Raw genomic sequence first — 17,180 nt, 5'->3', positions numbered from 1 at the left:
AAGAGAAGAGAAGAGAAAAGAGAGAAGAGAGAAGAGCAAATAATTTTGACTCCCAAACCAAAGCAGCAGTGGGGCCCAAATGCCACTGGATGGCTATGGAAAACATACTCCCCCATGTGGTCTGGGTGTGAGTAGTGCTGTGCCCATTCAACATCCCTTCCTCCCATGGTCAAGCTCTGCTGAGCTGGTTTCAGTGCCTGGCACTGTACTGTCTGCTGGGAAGCAGTGCAGACAGACTGGGCTGTGATGATGCATTTTACAGGCACTGTGTGTTTGTGGACCTTGTTTCTAGCTCCCCATCATTCCTTTATGTTTCTAAATAAGTGCATATAAGTAAGCTCATTGTGTTATAAAGATTAGAAAGGCTCCTTAGGGCACAAAACACAAAGGGCTCATTTATGAGTGGAGATGCAGCTTTCTCCATAGAATCTTCTAGTCACTCATCACTGTTTCCTGATGTCAAGACGTCTAAGTTAGTGACTTGGGATGAATGTGGAGGAAAGGGGCATGGAGAATATTCTAAAACAGGGTCCTCTTTAGTCAAAAGATAAGATGCTAGGTTCCAAGGCAGACAATATGAATAGCTTGGTTCTTGTTTTCTGAGTTTTTTTATAGTGTCTCCATGGATTGCTGTGTCTGCTTTCAGTCACTGTCACATAACACCCGTGGCTAGACCAATGCTGTAGGTTACAGTTTCAAACGTGTACAGTGACTTCTTGAGACTACATGAAGCAATGTCCAAAGCCTCTCTGCCACGCCTTTGCTGTTATTTCTCAGTTAAAAACCAAGCTTAAGTCTTGTGTATCCTTATTCATCTCAGGTTGCAGTCAACAAGTTTTATAGGAAAATATTCTCAAAAGCCACATCTGTCAGTCCCAGTTCCAAACATGGGCAATATCTATTGGTTTCACAGCATGAAAACAATCCGTTTCTAAAACCATTTCCTCTTCCACGCAGCTGTTGCTTAGCACTCACACATATGCCCTAACTTCCTACCTCAAGCCCTGGGTGCACTTATTTCAAAGCTTGGGTTAAAGCATCTAAAGAATTCAGATAACGTCTGCTCACACCTAGGTGACATAGTGCTCCCTGTGTAGATGTGAACTTTCTGCTAGGATGTGTCTTTCTGCACAGCTGAGCAACCATCATCTACGATGCCATTGTGGTTTCTCTCGATGGTACGTCTCTGGCGCTCCAACTATCTTGCTTTGTGGGCCTGTGGTAAAGTGGCCTCCTCACATTCCTTTGGGCATCATTCTGGGCGTTTCCTTTATCACTAAGTTTTAGCTTGTTTGCTTGTTTTCGTTTTTTAATTTTAGTGGGACATATCCTCAATACCGCTCCCAGAGATGGTGCACAAAAGGCAATGTTCTAGAGCTAGGGCTTGCCTATAAATGTCTTCACATTGACATATAATTTGATAGCATGATGTTTAATTTTATATGTTACTGAGGCTGGGTTAAATCGAATCAAATATTTGATCAAACATCATTCTACTTGTTTCTGTTAGAGATTTCCTGATGAGAATAATATTTAAATGAGTGACCTGGGTAAAGCAGAGTGCAGTGTGTGTTATCTCAATAACTTGAAGATCTGAATACCAGCTGAGCTATGAGTCTTCCTGTCTCCAAACTCAGGCACTTCTGGGGTCCTGAGTCAGCTGGCCTTCTGACAGGAACCCTGCCATCAATTCAATGGGTCCCAGGCTCGCCTGGGTCTCCAGGTTCCCAACTGAAATATTTGGTGGGGGGAAACTTCTTAGTTTCTAAAGTTATAAGAAACAATTCCTGATAATAAATCTCTGCCACAGTCTTCATTCTTTTTTTTTTTTTTTTTGNTTTTTCGAGACAGGGTTTCTCTGTGTAGCCCTGGCTGTCCTGGAACTCACTTTGTAGACCAGGCTGGCCTCGAACTCAGAAATCTGCCTGCCTCTGCCTCCCGAGTGCTGGGATTAAAGGCGTGCGCCACCACACCCGGCTCCACAGTCTTTATTCTTGTCTCAGTTTCTACACACACACACACACACACACAAACATATACATATATACACATACACACACACATACATACATGTATACATGTACATACATACACACATACACACACACACACACATTGAAAATATTTTTGTGATAACATCTCCTGAATTTTAATGATCTTGAACTCGGAATCTTCCTATTTCTATTTCTGAAGTGCTAGGATAGCTCTATCACATCCAGTGTGTCCATTGCTTGGGCTAAACTCAGGGTTTGTGCATACAAAGCAAGCACTCTACCAAGGGAGTTACATCCCAGGCCTCTAGCTAAAAATAAATTTGCTTTGTAATTTTGAAGCCTTGTTGGCTCTATTTGTTTTCGACAAATTCCAAGACACTCTGGTTCTGGGACTATTTTACACATATTCTTTGTTGCTTATAGCCTAAGGATTTTAAGGACTCTCTCATTTCTTCTCTATTTAAATCCCATATTGGTACAGCTTGTTGTGAGTTTTCTTTTTGAGTAACTATACTGGCTTCTCAGAGTCAAGGCCTCTTGTATGGAAGGTTTTCTTTATTCTTCCATCTCCACTTACTATTTTTTCTCTTTGACTGAAGTTCATATTTTTGACCTCTTGGCTTGATTTTTTTTTTATTTCATTATATCTTCATTCTCTTTTAAAAAGGATTTATTCGTTTTCCTGTTGTTGTGGTGTGTATATATGTGTTATGTGTATGTATGTGTGTGTGCACACGTGTGTGTGAGCATGTGTACATGTAGGACAGCAGGGAGAGAGTTTCCAGCCTCTATAGGGAGTGGATGAAGTCCTGCATGGCCATGTACTCTTCACATCCGCCTGGGCATCTCAGTTTCAGACTCATGAGAATGGCAAAGCCTTCCCCAGGTCAGGCTCAGGAAAATCACGAAGCCTTCCTCTGGACCATTTGTGGATGTTGATAGTGTGTACAGAAAATGATGACTGCTCCCTCTTCTGGGGTGTTATAGCCTGAGACTGTCGCCCTACAAAGTCCTGTAGAGAAACTTGCCTCCTTGTTAGTCTACACACTAACTCTATCTCCTCCTTTAGCTGTAGGCAATAAACCTGCTCCCTAGACTCCCTAGACTGTGCACACTCTTCCTCTGTTGAAGGACAGTGGCCTGCTTGTGTGTGTGTGTGTGTGTGGCGGGGTGAGGGGCTGGGTCTAGAGGAGTTTCAATGTCTCTGCTTTTCAGCAATCCTGTTTTCAGCTCTGCCATGCACCTCTGTCCTGTGGTGTTCCCTGGGCTTCTGGGAGAAGTCAAAGAAAAAAAAACATGTGGACCTTTCTGGATGCTAGTGCATCTCCATCAGAGTGGTTTCTTCCTTTCTATTCTCCTTCCTGAATTTTCTCCTATGCCTCATCTTCTGATATCTTTACTTCCTGTTTGTTCCTGCTTCCTGAACATGAGATCTACCTATGCATTCTCTGGTAAAAGTGGGCCAAATCAAGTGCCAGCAATCACTTTAAAGAAGAAAGGTGAGGCGCTTTCCCCGCGGTGACTCTAAATGTACTATCTGTACTAAATGTACTATCTGTACTAAATGTACTATCTGTACTAAATGTACTATCTATCTGTACATTAAGTTTTTCCACAGACAAACTTTTCAAACTCCTTTCTTGGGCATAGAATCACTGTGCTAGCATTTTGGGATCTGTGCTGGGAGATTTGCTGTCAGTGTGTGGGGGTATAGGTGTGTGGGTGCAGGGAGGCTTGTCAGGACATGTGTGGGTGCAGGTGTGTGCCCTCACCAGTGCTGTGCACACTCTTCCTCTGTTGTGGGACAGTGGCCTGCTTGTGTGTGTGTGTGTGTGGCGGGGTGAGGGGCTGGCTCTAGAGGACTTTCAATGTCTCTGCTTTTCAGCAATCCTGTTTTCAGCTCTGCCATGCACCTCTGTCCTGTGGTGTTCCCTGGGCTTCTGGTCATAATGGGCTCTGTGGGATGGATGGATAATATTGATAACCTTCTTCCCTGTAGATTAAGAATTCAGCATCTCCAATCTGCTATGACTTACCCCAGTCACACAGCTACTCTTTTTTCAGTTTTATGGCTATCTCCTAGTTGCTGGCTTCTCTTGATCTGTTCAGTCTTGGAGGTTTATTGATTTTTAAATTGTTATTCTGGGGGACTTTGGGAGAAGTACATAGAAATAATCAAATCAGTACCTTGGATTTTATTCTAAGTGTATTCTTTGAGTTTCATCAATCTGACTTTTGGGGGAGTAATTCAAGTATACTTTTTAGGGTCCAGCAACATCTTAAACTGGGGACACATATGCCATCAAGAGCAAATAGAAAGCCTTGAATAAAGTTAAGCAAACCATTCGGATTGAGTGTTGTCCGAGCTCTGCTGTGGAGACTCACCGACTTTGTAGTGGATGCAGCCTTCCAAGTCTCCGACGGTGATCCAGCCCTGCTTCTTTTCCACTTCCGGGTCATTGTGCAGGATTCTGTTTCTTAACCATGAGAGATAGTACACACGGAGCTTGTTCTTCTTTCCTGTGGAAATAGGAGAGTTTTAAGTTCACTTTCTCTGATAGCCTTCTCTCTTTCTTGCCTCACCTCCTCTGGGCTCCTGCTGGCATCTCTGTGTCTGTGAGGGCAGATTAGCCAGGGTTCCTAGCTCTTCCCCACTGTTACTTCTGTCAAGACTGGTAAATACAGACATTAGCATTTTCACCAAAATCCAGAAACTGTACTTTTTACCTTTAAGTGATTTCTTATTTGCACAGGCCAGTCTCCTGAACTCTATAACAGAGTTCCAGAACATTCTAGAGCCAATCGTGTTGAAGTGTTAGCAAATGGGCATGTTTGCCTACCTATATGTGTCTCCTCCTCTTACTTTCGCTCCCCTCTCTTTGTCTCCTCTGTTACATCAAAGACAATTGCTAACGGTTTAGTATATTTAACTGGTAAGACAAAGGAACTTCTATTCAAAGCCAGTGAAGCTATTTGAGTTTAGGGGATGGTATTAGACAAAGTTAAGGTGGTAAGGTCATCAAAAAGAATATTAAACAAAAACATCAAATAAGAAAATAAAAGATGAGGACTCAGAATTCAAAAAAGGTTAAAAGTTCCCTTTGGTAAAGAGATTCAAAGCATTCTCAGGACGATAAAACACCAGGTCGATGGCACGGAAGACTTTATGGAAAGCAAAATGAATCCATTCCGTTGGATTATCTGAGTACCACAGGGAAAACGCACACTTCTGTGGCTCTTTCTTAATGAGAAGTTTAGGCTTGTGGATTTTATTTCTCAGATATTTTCCATCGCCTTGAAAGAGGTTTTATGTTCTACAGATGGGATATGTACTAGACGATGGGAATTCATGAGAGCATCCTTCACTGGCTTGACAGGAGAGTGCAATGAGACTTAAACCCTGAGAAGCTCGGCACAGCTGCTGCTCATTCATTGTTAGCAGCAGCCTAGAGCTCAGGTGCTTAGGATCGTCTTAGTGAGGCGGCGCTCTGCTCCATCTTTCCCGTGCCAATAGGAACAAAGCTGTTCCAGAATCTTCCTTCTTATTTTATTATCCTTTTTCTCCCTTTATGCTCCATTCTAAGAGGAAATAGTTATACCCTGAAGGATGAAGATGGTCACTAGCCTGAACTTGAACTCTCTGATAGCGTTTCCACTTTGGATAGTGGACAGACAGATGTGTGGTTTCAGTTTTGATTTGGGACTGTAGTAATCAAGAAAGCAATTAGCCAGAAACAAAGGCCACACAGAACTCAAAGCAAATCATAGTACAATTTACTTGGTTAATCTTAATTTGCAATGATAAAACCCTAAATAGTCAGTAGAGAGTAGAACACAAAGAGGATTAATTCCTAAAAGACAGTATTTTTTTTTCAAACCACAAGCACACCTGGTGAGTTAGACTTTCATCTTCAAAGTTCAACCCAGGAGCCCCATGGGGTCTCTTTGCATAATAAAGATGAAGTCAAGAGCGCATAAAGTACAAAGAAGGATGGGAATGTGTCAGAGCTATGCTGAATGTCTGCACTTTATTCGGACCCAGGTCTAAGGACAGTTTAGGTTTTCATATTTTCCGGGTGGCTCTAACACATACGGGGTACTGTTGATTTCATAGCTGATGAAGTCAAAAGGGAAGAGGGTAATTTGGTCAAACAGCATCGGGAAGAAAAAACACCTTATCAATAAGCATAGGCACCAGTTATATTTTTCACTTGTTAGCAATGAGGCTTACTTGTTGTCTAACAAAGCCTTTTCCCTCATTTTAAAAAGTTATCAATATTGTAAAAATATACCAATAATGATGTCGCTACTCTATATTCTTTGTAGAATTGGCTACCCACTACTGGAACTGTCCATCTTAAAACATTAGTGGATTATAAGCAGATGTTTTGAGAAAAAAAGACTAAAGAAATATTTTCTTGCTAATTCCCCTCCAGAAGCCTAGATTTTTATATTCTCCATATGAGAGTGTGGAGTAACTGCAGCCCAGACAGCTAAGAAGATTCTTGCTGAGTTTTAAGGGAGGTAAAGGCCAAAATACACAGCTTTTATGGTACGGGTCTGCCTCATGCAGGTTTAAAGCACAGGGAAATCTTCCTGGGCGTCCAGACCCCCAGCATTACAGTATGAGTTGGTGATCTCCTCCCAGCTACAATGCTGTACATCTCGTGCAGTTGGCTAGGCAGGGTTTCTTCAGAGACCAGGGTGTCACCTTCCTACCTGGGCACACCTGGGGTCAGGTCAGCTTAGTGACATACCTGATATCGTGACAAGAACATTTAGTCCTTCTAGCACATCCATCTGCTGAAACCGCCTCCGGTTGATTAGGTTGTAGACTTTGCCTTGGCCACTTCTGTCCAAAAGCATCAGGCCATTTTCAGTCCCCACCAGAAGGTTCACACCTGCAAATTTAAGAAGCACTCAAGGATTGGCCTTTTATGGGTCCCTATGTGACCCAGAGGACAGTTTCATGCTCATATCAACAAATGGGCAGATAGCTGCTTGGGTAGACAGTGTAGAAGTGGAAGGGACAGCTCACACTTTGTATTGCTGTTCCTCTGGTAACAGGAGTACAGTTTCAGTTTGTAAAGTGGAGACAGCTATACATCTCACCTATCCACTTACTACTTAGTTCAGAGAGTACTTGCCAAGAGGAGCCTTAGGGCAGAGATGTGCAAGTCAGCAAAAGTGGAAATGTGTCATTTCTTCCTTGTGGAGGGGTCCCCTCTTCTTTGTGCTCCCTATATACTCAATTTCTTTCTTCCTAGAGCACTCACCACCCCAGTACCCACCTATTCCTCCACTGATTTCTGAGGTGGCTAACCCATCTACCTTCAAAACATGAAAGATTCCACTTCCACATTCTATCAGAATGGAAGCCCTTGCTCCTCTCTCTCACACACTGATGGTTCTGTCGGTTTTGGTCAGGGAAATGATAAGCCAGTTCACAAGGAGCTGAGTCATAGGACTATTGATTTTAAAGAGTTCTCAGTTTCCCAAGTCTACCCTAGCACTCTTGCAAGCAGTATTTCTTATCCCAAAGCTGGCAGATCTGTCATTTCGTCTAGATAATTATTACCTTAAAATTCCATAGCTAAAAAGATTAGTTATCCACTTATTAAAATATACCTACGTGGAGGATTCACTGTGCAGTAGAGCTTGAACATCCCTTGGTGCTTTTCTGTCTTCCAAAACCATGACTGTCCACTTGTCAAGCCCTATCTCATTTAATGTGGTTATGTTGTTCTCTAAAAAGCCATTGTGTCTCATGTGGGACAGTTCCCAGGTTTCAATATTCTTTCCTGATGACAAGGCAAACACTCTTAGCCTTATAAAACCGTGATGTCCCAATCCAAGCCTGGCAATGGAGATGGGTTCAGGTGGACCCCAACCTGATCTTCCTATGATGCTGTGAGTAGTAGAGGCCAAGACTTTGATAAAACTCTCCCCATGCCCATAGTGAGTTTGAACCCAGCTAGTACTGCAGATCTACTTGATATGAACGTCACACTGAAGTTTTCAACAGAAAAGGAAGCCTCATCCTTTGCTGTTCATTTCAAGTTTTACCCAATTACTGATGACAATGCAGCCTTGGGGGAGTCACTAAAATATGCGGGGCTTGTTTTTCCGCTGTGAAATGAAGGTAATGGCATGAGACCCCTTGCAGGATACTGCATAAGTCACAGAGACAGAAAGTGGTGTATTGTGGGTAGTGCTTCACAAAGAGAGGCTGTGCATCAAATGCTGGCTAGCTCTGTGTGGATACTGATTTGCCCATACTCTACATGCCATCTTGAATACCAGGTCTTCCTACATAAAATCGACATTTGCTCAATCCTTAGGCAGCCCCACGTCAGTTTTCTAATAGCTATCTCCTAGTGCCTTCTGATGATAGGAGCCAAAGGCGTCTCATACTTGAAGGTAAACTGACTAACGAGTGGAAAACAAAGCAAACAAATAAACATACATACAAAGGCTACCAACATACCCCATAGAGCTGCACAAAGTATTTCTGAATTGAAGCGTTTCTTGTATTTTCTGATTTCCGGTGTGTCACTATGAGGGCGAATGTTTGTTGGGTTCACATTTACCACTGAAATCTTCCTCGCTTCATTGAGTTTGGCCTGTTCTTGCCTAAGAAGTTCGCTAGTAAACAGGGCTTTGAGAGAAAGAATTAGAGAAGTCAGTAGCTGGCGGCCAGTGGAAGGATGGAGGAAGGGCTTGGCTTGGGGTGTGTCCATACCAAAGGCACAGGAACTATGAACTAGTACCTATCTTATACTCTTCAGTAGGACAAAGCACATTTGCAGAAGCAGTATTTTGTTCATTACCAAAACAGGCTTATAGACACTCCTTTGAATGGTATAGAAAATGGATACTAATCTCACAGATACAATATGCCATTCCTGTCATTACAAGCAAGAAATGGTTCCCTTTTGAGATTCCATATAAGCTGACTTCAAGGATTAGTAAGTTGCAGAAGGCAAAGAAGCAAGGCCATCCTTTTAGTGAGCCAGACCTGTAACGGAAGCACACGCTTGGGGCCCAACACAGCTCAACACACATTCATGGTGCATTCAGTGCCACACTATATGAGCATAGCAGTGTACCCAGAAACTGTTTGTGAGAAATATGCGGTAAGTCTCGAGATGGCTGCGGGGTGGCTTTTCCTAGTGTCCTGGGATACCTCTGGGTTTCTTCCAGAAACATGATAGGAAAAAAAAATCAGGGGTTGGGGAGGGGAGAAAGAAAGTAATTTGCTTTAGTAGTTTCACAGAATAATAAATTTAAAACTATCTTTATCTTAAGACCAGGGGAGGGGGAGTTGTAAGCCATAAATGGTGTAACCTCTTGACTTGATGGGTTTTGTCCCTGGTTTGTACTGGAAAGGATGCCTGTCCGTAAATCACCAGGGCCGGGCTTGCTCACCAGCAGCTGAAGATTCGTCATCCTCTTCATCTTCATCAGTGGGCGATGTCTGGTACACTCGAGGGTCCACGAAGGGGGTGAAAGAGGCTTTGGTGCTGCTCCCTATACCATACTGCTCGAAAAGCAAGAAGGAGAAGTCAGCACTGCAGGGACAGGTGGCACTGACCTTATTTTGCCCAGTCGTGACAGTGACTACAGACTCTTTTGCTGTCCCTTTCCCACTCTTTAAGAAGCCGAGAGTCCCTAAGGCCTCTGTCCAGTCTCTTCCCAGTTCTGGGACTCTGTAGACACTGTGTGTGTGCATAGGGCTTCATTAGTGATCAGACTATGGGTGCTTCAGGAAGAAAATTACATTTCAGATGGCAAGTGGCACCTTGATATCTGTACTAATGTGATGGGCCATTATGCCTACAGAACTGATTTCTACTTTTAGGTCAGGTCATCATGCATTGACCAAATGATGTTAAGAAAAGCAAAATCTAAGGCATGTTGGCACAGCAATGCTCCATCCCAGAACAGTCAGGTCAAGAGATGTCCTCATGGAAGATATAGCCTTTGGGCCCTTCCATTCTGGCCTGATGATACATGTGGATTTAAATCAGCTCTAACAGTGTTAACTTCTTTAATCAGAGATTGTTCATCTAGGATGTTTCCTTCCCTTGGTGGTTTAAGGGAATGCTTATGTCACGTGTTACATGGGGACTTGGTACAGTCACTGAGTTTATATGCAATATATCTGGAGGACTTACTTTAAGTAAGTCCCAAGGGCTTAGACCACTCCATAAAGGCATGAAGTCAGAACTAGATTAGGGAAAATATATTCAATATTAGAATTTGGTGTCATAATATAATTGAATTTTGTCAAAAGAGGTGCTATAACTCTTTGCCCATTTTTGTATGTTGGAGTACCCATCTTGTGTGTGTGTGTGTGTGTGTGTGTGTGTGTATGCATGCTTGCATGTGCATGCACATGTGCATATACATGTGTGTGTGTGTGTGTGTGTGAGATGTGTACACATGTGCACATGGGGGTCCGAGGTTCCTGTCAGGTGTCCTCCTTGATCACTCATCTACCTTAATTTTTGAAATTGACTCTTTGACTGAACCCAGAGCTCATCCCTTTGGCTTGACTAGCTGGCTGGCCAATGAGACTGTTTCTGCTCTCTCTCACTTCTGGTGCTGGGATGCAGCCCTCTGCCACCACATCTGCTTTTTTACATACATGCTAGGGATCAGAACTTAGCTCTTCATGGTTGAGAGGCAGGTGCTTTACCAGCAGAGCCATCTGCCAAGCTCCCTGCTCATCCTTTTTATGTCACAAACACTCCAGTTTTCAACACTATGAGAACTCTTTGTGGGCATTCCTGTTTTAGGCATAATTTTTTGTTTTGGTATTATATTTTTATTTAAAAACAAATCTACATTCCTAAGCTCTAATCATATAAGGACAAACTTGCAAATATCCAAGTTGGTTTCCTAATTCACCAAGATTCAATTCAATTCCCTTCAGTATTCTTCCCTCTACCCTTTGATATCAAATTCCTTTCCTCTTCCCCAGATAGGAGTCCCTCCCCAAACCATCTTTTGCATGTTTTCTCATTCATCCTTAAAAGTCCAGGAAGGAGATGATAAAACATCTCCTCTTACAGCTGGGATAGCAGCAGCATTTGGACCAAAGTTCTGTTCTGTAGGGTCCCTCCTTGGTATTGATAGAGGACTTTGGGTGAGAACATCTGCCCATGCTGCATGATGCTCCAACTGGATGCTGAGATTTTCAAGATGTTCACAGGTTCCTTCTTGCCCTTTGGGCATCTTAAGAGCATGAACCTCACAGGATTCAGTGTGTGGGTAATGTCAAACACAACCATATACATGTTCTATAAAAATATTGAAGGCCTGTGTGCCAGTCTCAGGACTACCATGAATCATGACATAGCCTTGGATTCACCCAATAATTCTAAGAACTGCCTGTGCTCCCTCAAACTCTCCTAGGTCTGCTTCCATGTTGAAAAGACATCTTACTTCACCATCCTGGTGCAACTTGGAGAAAGAGCCGATCTATTATCTATTAAACATCAGGAGCTTATCTTTCAGAAACAAAACATTTCAACTTCACTTTCTTCAAGTCACACTTAGGTTGAATGAATCAATGCAACTGTTGTCCTGGACGTCTACCTGATCTGTCTTTTCATCCTTGAGTTTGTGACACAGACAAGGTCTATGTTTTTGCTCAAGCTCTGTGGTAAACTGGCTGTTTGTCCTGGACAAGTCATCTAACCTCTCTGATTTTAACTATTCTCAAGTCCCATGCATAACAGAGGAATTGGGCCAGATGACAAATGAGAACTTGTTGTGTATATGGTTTCTCTAATTATTAGCATAAGTAGCCATATAGCAGAAACCAACTGAACACGGTTCAGAGTCTGGCAAAGCCTGATTGTTGAAGTCATTAATGTGTTGAGTCCCAAGGAGGAGAACAGAACTCTCATGACTACTGCCTGGCACTTACTTCAGCCCCAGAGTCCATGTCCTGGGAATGAGTGGAGACACGGCCCAGCCCCTCAGTGGGAGTTCCAGCTGGCGAATGGCTCTGCTGTACAAGGTCTGGGAGATTGATGTGACCGGCGAATCCATTACTGTCACTGTGGCCAGATCGCTTCTTCTCTTCAGCCGTCTGAGGGATACAACACATAGGGTCCATTAGAGAGAGGGCACGAACTGAAGAGTGCTATCACTCTATACGTGCTAGACCTAACAGGCTGCAAACTAATCTTCCAGGGAGTCTAAGGTGGTACCCAGATCAATACCTCACCACAAATACCAAGGACTCCCAGCTGATGTACTAGGGAGTATAGGATGGTACTTCGCCTAAGTAAATAAAGACATTTAGCTTTGTTAGTATTTAGTAAGTGGACTGACTTTCAGGTCTTATGCTAATACATGAGGGATGCCACAGATAGAGGCAGAGTTAGGACCAGAGCTGGCAAGTTTCTTTTCTGCAGTGCGTGCGTGCGTGCGCGTGTGACCGAGCATGTTACAAGATAATTGGATTTATAGACCATATTGTCAGATTATATTGAAACAACTGCCCAAATCCATATGAAAAGCACTGGAATGAATATATCAACATACACACCCCCAAAGAAAAATCTGTGTATTTCAAGAAAACACAGAGCTGTTATTTATCCAACTCATAGGGTTCTTTGTCAGTGATAAGGTCAAACAATAATTAGGCACACCTGACAGGAGTCCCAAGTCATAGAAATGCTCTAGCAGATTATTGGAAAATACAGACAGAGCTATACATGTGCTCTATGAATAAGCTCTAAGATTGTTATTGATAGGAACACAGGAATTAAATGCTTTAAACACAGCCACCTCCATAAATCCAAGGGAACAAAAAGAATTAAAAGAAAACCCCCAAACCCAGTGCATTTAATTGGCTAGTTTTGTAATCCCTTTTGTTCCTGTCTAAGGGTAACTTAGTACCTGCACATCAACCGTTTTCCATGTCTCATCCTCTGCTCACTGTTTCCCCCCTGGCAACAACCGTTCCATTCTGAGCTTGGGTAAGATCACTGCTTTAGTTCCCAGATATGAGAGCAATCCCGTGGTGTGATGATCCTCAATACCATCTATCATGCCTTAAAGAACAGGGTCTCACTCTTTTAATGGCTAAATAGTTTTGCCTTTTATGTTCAGACCACAGTTTCTCCATTCATTGATAGGGTGATGGGTGAAAAGGTGGTTCTCGCTCTTTGGCAGGTATGAGCAGTGCTAATGTAGGCAAGCAGGTGGCACGTTGACATATCGAATTCAATCGCTTCAGAGAGTCTCCCAGTAGTGGGACTGCCAGATCACATGGTAGTTCTACTTTTAACTATTAAATGATATCACATCAAGAATATAAAGTCCCTTTCTCCACACCATTGCCATCACCATCTACGTTTGGTCTTTTTGATTATAGTCATTCTGATATAGCTGTTGATTTTTATTTTAGTTTTGGTTTACATCCCCTTGACAACTAATGCTTTTGAATAGTTTTCCATGTGTCCAGTAGCCACTTGCATATGTTCTTTCAAGACATCCCTGTTGCTCATGTATACATTATTCTTTTTCTATTGAGGTTTCTGAGTTCTTTATATATTCTAGACATCAGCACACTGGTGACTATTTTCCCTGTTGTGTGGTTTGTCTCCAATTGCTCACCAAGCCCTTTGTTATGCACACCTCTGCCCGGTCCACTGTGTATGTACCTGGTTCACTGGGGATTCTTTAGGGCAGACCCAAGTAATGATTTCCCTCCTGCTTCCTTCTGCGCTCCCCTTGCCTCCTTTCCCTCTCCATTTCTTTAGCTCAGCATTCCTGAATGCCGACTACATATGGAATAATTTGCTTAACACAGAACAGCCAGGAACATGACAGATATGTTCCCCTACACTCTAGGGTTGGTATTGGCAAAAGTGTATGCTGTTTCTTTGGTCCAGAGTGATGCTTAGCATTCAGCTTCAACCCAACTAGATTTGAAATCACCTAGAAGACTCATCTTTGGGTGTGTCTGTGAGAGGGCATTTTCAGATAGTTTTAACTGAGGAAAGAAAATCCACCCTAAATGTGTCCTGGATGGGCAATTTGAGAACTGGGGGGAAAGAATGGGGAAGTCTGATGAGTAACCTCACCAAATACACACACACACACACACACACACACACTTACCAATGGACACCATATAACCAGCTACCTTACCCACCTTCCACCAGGCCTTCCCTACCTCAGAAGATACACTACATTCCCTCATATCCAGGGCCAAACCAAACCCTTCCTTTTCTAAGTAGTTTTGCTCAGATACACAGCCAGAGTGAAAAGAAAATAAAGGGCCATACTCAGCTTCCCCCAGGCTCTGTCTTGAGTGTACAGTTTCTGGCCCGCACTTGCCTCCATCTGGAAATCCGAGTAGTCACTTCTTTGAACAGAACATAGCCCCAAGATCCCAAGGGTGTGTGTGATTCATACATTAGGAAGCTTGATAAATGTCCACTAAGCTTAGTGTCATCTGTTTCCTGGACTACAAACTGTCCCAGTGAGGGCCCACTCCTCAATTCATTTTGTCGCAGTGTTGATCAGGAGCTAGCACCGGTACATATTCTCCGAGTTGAGCATTTCATCTTCTCTGTAACACTTAGGCAGCTCGGCTCTCTCCCATCCATCTTAGTGGCCCTGCTTTTTATAATGTGCCAAACAGCGCTTCCCTCCCCCCAGATTCCATTCTGTACTGAGAAGCTTTTTGACATTTCCCTCCAATTTCCCCAGAGCATACATCACACCTTGTCACTTTACAGTTTTTAAGTTTCTCCTGTGTCAATGGCATTTTCTTCCAGGCCTTGAAACTGACGAAGATACAGTGGTTATTAAGGAAAGATGTGAAGGGCTAGCTAGGGATGTGTCTGAGAGATGGAAAGCCCGAAGCAACGACCCTTGAATCTGAGTCATCACCCCTTGGTTCCATCAGCCAGCATCTTCTCATGAAATACCTTCTGTGCTCTAGGCTCTCTCCTGGGAACACAAAGGAAATTGAACGACAGCCCTGCATTCCTGATTCTCATTAAGAGAATCCCAAGTTCTCTGATTTTGATAACCTCACCATTCTCAGGAGGATGAGCACAAATATGCTCTGTATTTTGACACATGCTAGGTACTGTACAGAACACCAGCTACCATGTGCCACTGAGTCCTCATAGGAACACTGTAGGCCAGCTTTCATCAGCACCACCTTACAGAAGGAAAATGTGCAGTGCAAGGCAGCCAAATGACTCTTCTAAAGTGAGGCTCAAAGTCCAGGCTCTCTGGAGGAGCTCAGCAGCTCTGGGGTGCACAGCTGCAATGAGAGCTATGGTCATAGCTTATTGGACCAGAAGAGGGAACCTGTAACAAGTGGGATGGAATTCCCAAGAGAATTGGCCATGTAGACTGGGAGATGGGGATTAAGTTTTGCCAGCAGCCCAAGTAGATTATGGTGATGATCTCGTAATGAAACAAGAAGAGATAAGAATGCAGGTATGCAGAAGGAGAGGGAAGGGGACTGTGGAGAGACAGGGAGGGCAGGAGGCAAGCAAATCTGAGGGCAGAGAGCATGCAGGAGCCACCGAAGCTCTCGTCTCTCTTTAGTTTCTGCTTCCACCCCTACACAGGTACCCCACTAACTGTGCCTTGAGTTCCTCCATGGAATATGAATATAAATAGTTTGTGAATTTCAACTCTTTTTTGTGTGTGTTATCTACAAGTCCCCACTCCCCCCGAAAACTCTGTAAAAGTGTGTCCTTTCTTTTTTATTTATAATAAAAAGATTCGTGGTACAACCTAGTGTGATTACTCTATTGGGTAGGTGGGTAGAAACTAGAGAGGACATGAGGAGCTTCGGGAAAGCGCTGCTATCATTGACAGCCAGGAAAGGCTTCTAGAAAGGAAAGCTGAGGCAGAGAAGAATAGAAGGGAGTAAGAAAAGCGAAATAGCATTTTCAGGAGATGGGACACTGGAGATGAGCTGGCTGGTAAGAACTGGCTGGTGTGGCACACTCTAGTGGACTGGAAAATGGTCCCATGGAGGTGTAAGATAAGACAGGAGGACACAGAAGGACAGCAGCTAGGGAGAGGACCAAGGCACTAGGTGTGGGACAGTCATAGGCAGCATGGCCAGTAGAGTCTTTCAGAGCTCTCCTTTCTATTCTCTGAAAAATAAGCTGAGTGAGTGTCTGATGTCCATCCTGTAGAAGTGAACCCACAGGATCCTATAAGCTAAATCTTATCACAACAAGATACAATTGAAGTTTGTAAATTTTATTTTTTTTTACTGTAGCCTGAATTAATTTTTAACTATATGTGTTTTTGATAGGTTTCTTTTTAAATCTCAGGGCTCATCTGATGGTTGATCTTAAGTATCAAATTAACTGAGTCACCAGGTACGCAGATTAAATATTATTTCTAGGCATGTCTGTCACACTGTTTCTGAGCACAAGAAGGCGAACTTTTGAATTAGTGGAATTGGTAGGGGGGATTATCATTCCCGGGGTAGCAGGAACCAAGAGGTCCAGAATAGAACAAAAGGCAGAAGAAGAAATGTTTAAAATAAATGTTGTGTGTGATACACGTAGTTGTATTTGTGGATATGGGCCCACAGCTGAGGAACACAACCTAGAGAGCTCAAAGAACAGGCTTGGGTATTGGTACTCACCCTCTGGCTTATTTAGACAATTTCTTGTTGGTTAGTGGTGTGTAATTCAAGCTAGCTGAAGCACAAGCCTTGGGGATTCTCCTGTCTCTGCTTGTCCTTTCACCATAGAGCCATGTTGGTTACATCTGCACACAAGCAATTCCGGCTTTACATGGCTTCTGGGGTTTCACACTCAGATCCTCATCCTTGTGTGGCAGATGTTTCTTATCCACTGAGCCATCCCTGCAGCCCATGGCTTGCCTAGTCTCAGTCTTGCTCACTACTTGAGCTGAGACATCTCATCTTTACCCACTTCTGCACTGGGACTCATACTACCACAGGTGCAGGGATCATTGGAATTTTTGTCTTCCATAATCACACAAAGTACTTCTTTATAAACTGTCCCTATTTCTCCACCACCACTCTCCTCTCTTCCCCCTCTTCCCCCTCTTCCCTCTCTTCCCTCTCTTCCCTCTCTTCCCTCTCTTCCCTCTCTTCCCTCTCTTCCCTCTCTTCCCTCTCTTCCCTCTCTTCCCTCTCTTCCCTCTCTT

At 43.3% G+C, this 17,180-nt stretch overlaps 1 protein-coding gene across 6 annotated transcripts in view; it reads right to left on the bottom strand.

Moving 5' to 3' along the window:
* Nucleotides 1–17,180, bottom strand: part of Tnik (TRAF2 and NCK interacting kinase) — a 400,539-nt gene that overhangs the window by 12,704 nt on the left and 370,655 nt on the right. For all 6 annotated transcript variants that reach the window (XM_029475111.1, XM_021158657.1, XM_021158658.1 and 3 more), the window contains 5 exons: nucleotides 11,932–12,096; nucleotides 9,423–9,534; nucleotides 8,482–8,652; nucleotides 6,752–6,895; nucleotides 4,380–4,514 (listed from right to left, as the gene is read on the bottom strand). In XM_029475111.1, the coding sequence (XP_029330971.1) occupies nucleotides 4,380–4,514; nucleotides 6,752–6,895; nucleotides 8,482–8,652; nucleotides 9,423–9,534; nucleotides 11,932–12,096 (727 nt within the window). The remainder of the gene's footprint in view (nucleotides 1–4,379; nucleotides 4,515–6,751; nucleotides 6,896–8,481; nucleotides 8,653–9,422; nucleotides 9,535–11,931; nucleotides 12,097–17,180) is intronic.

This window comes from Mus caroli, chromosome 3 (assembly GCF_900094665.2).
Source record: "Mus caroli chromosome 3, CAROLI_EIJ_v1.1, whole genome shotgun sequence".
Classification (NCBI taxonomy): domain Eukaryota; kingdom Metazoa; phylum Chordata; class Mammalia; order Rodentia; family Muridae; genus Mus; species Mus caroli.
Note: the sequence above shows the minus strand (reverse complement) of the source record. Positions and strands in the feature narration are given on the sequence as shown.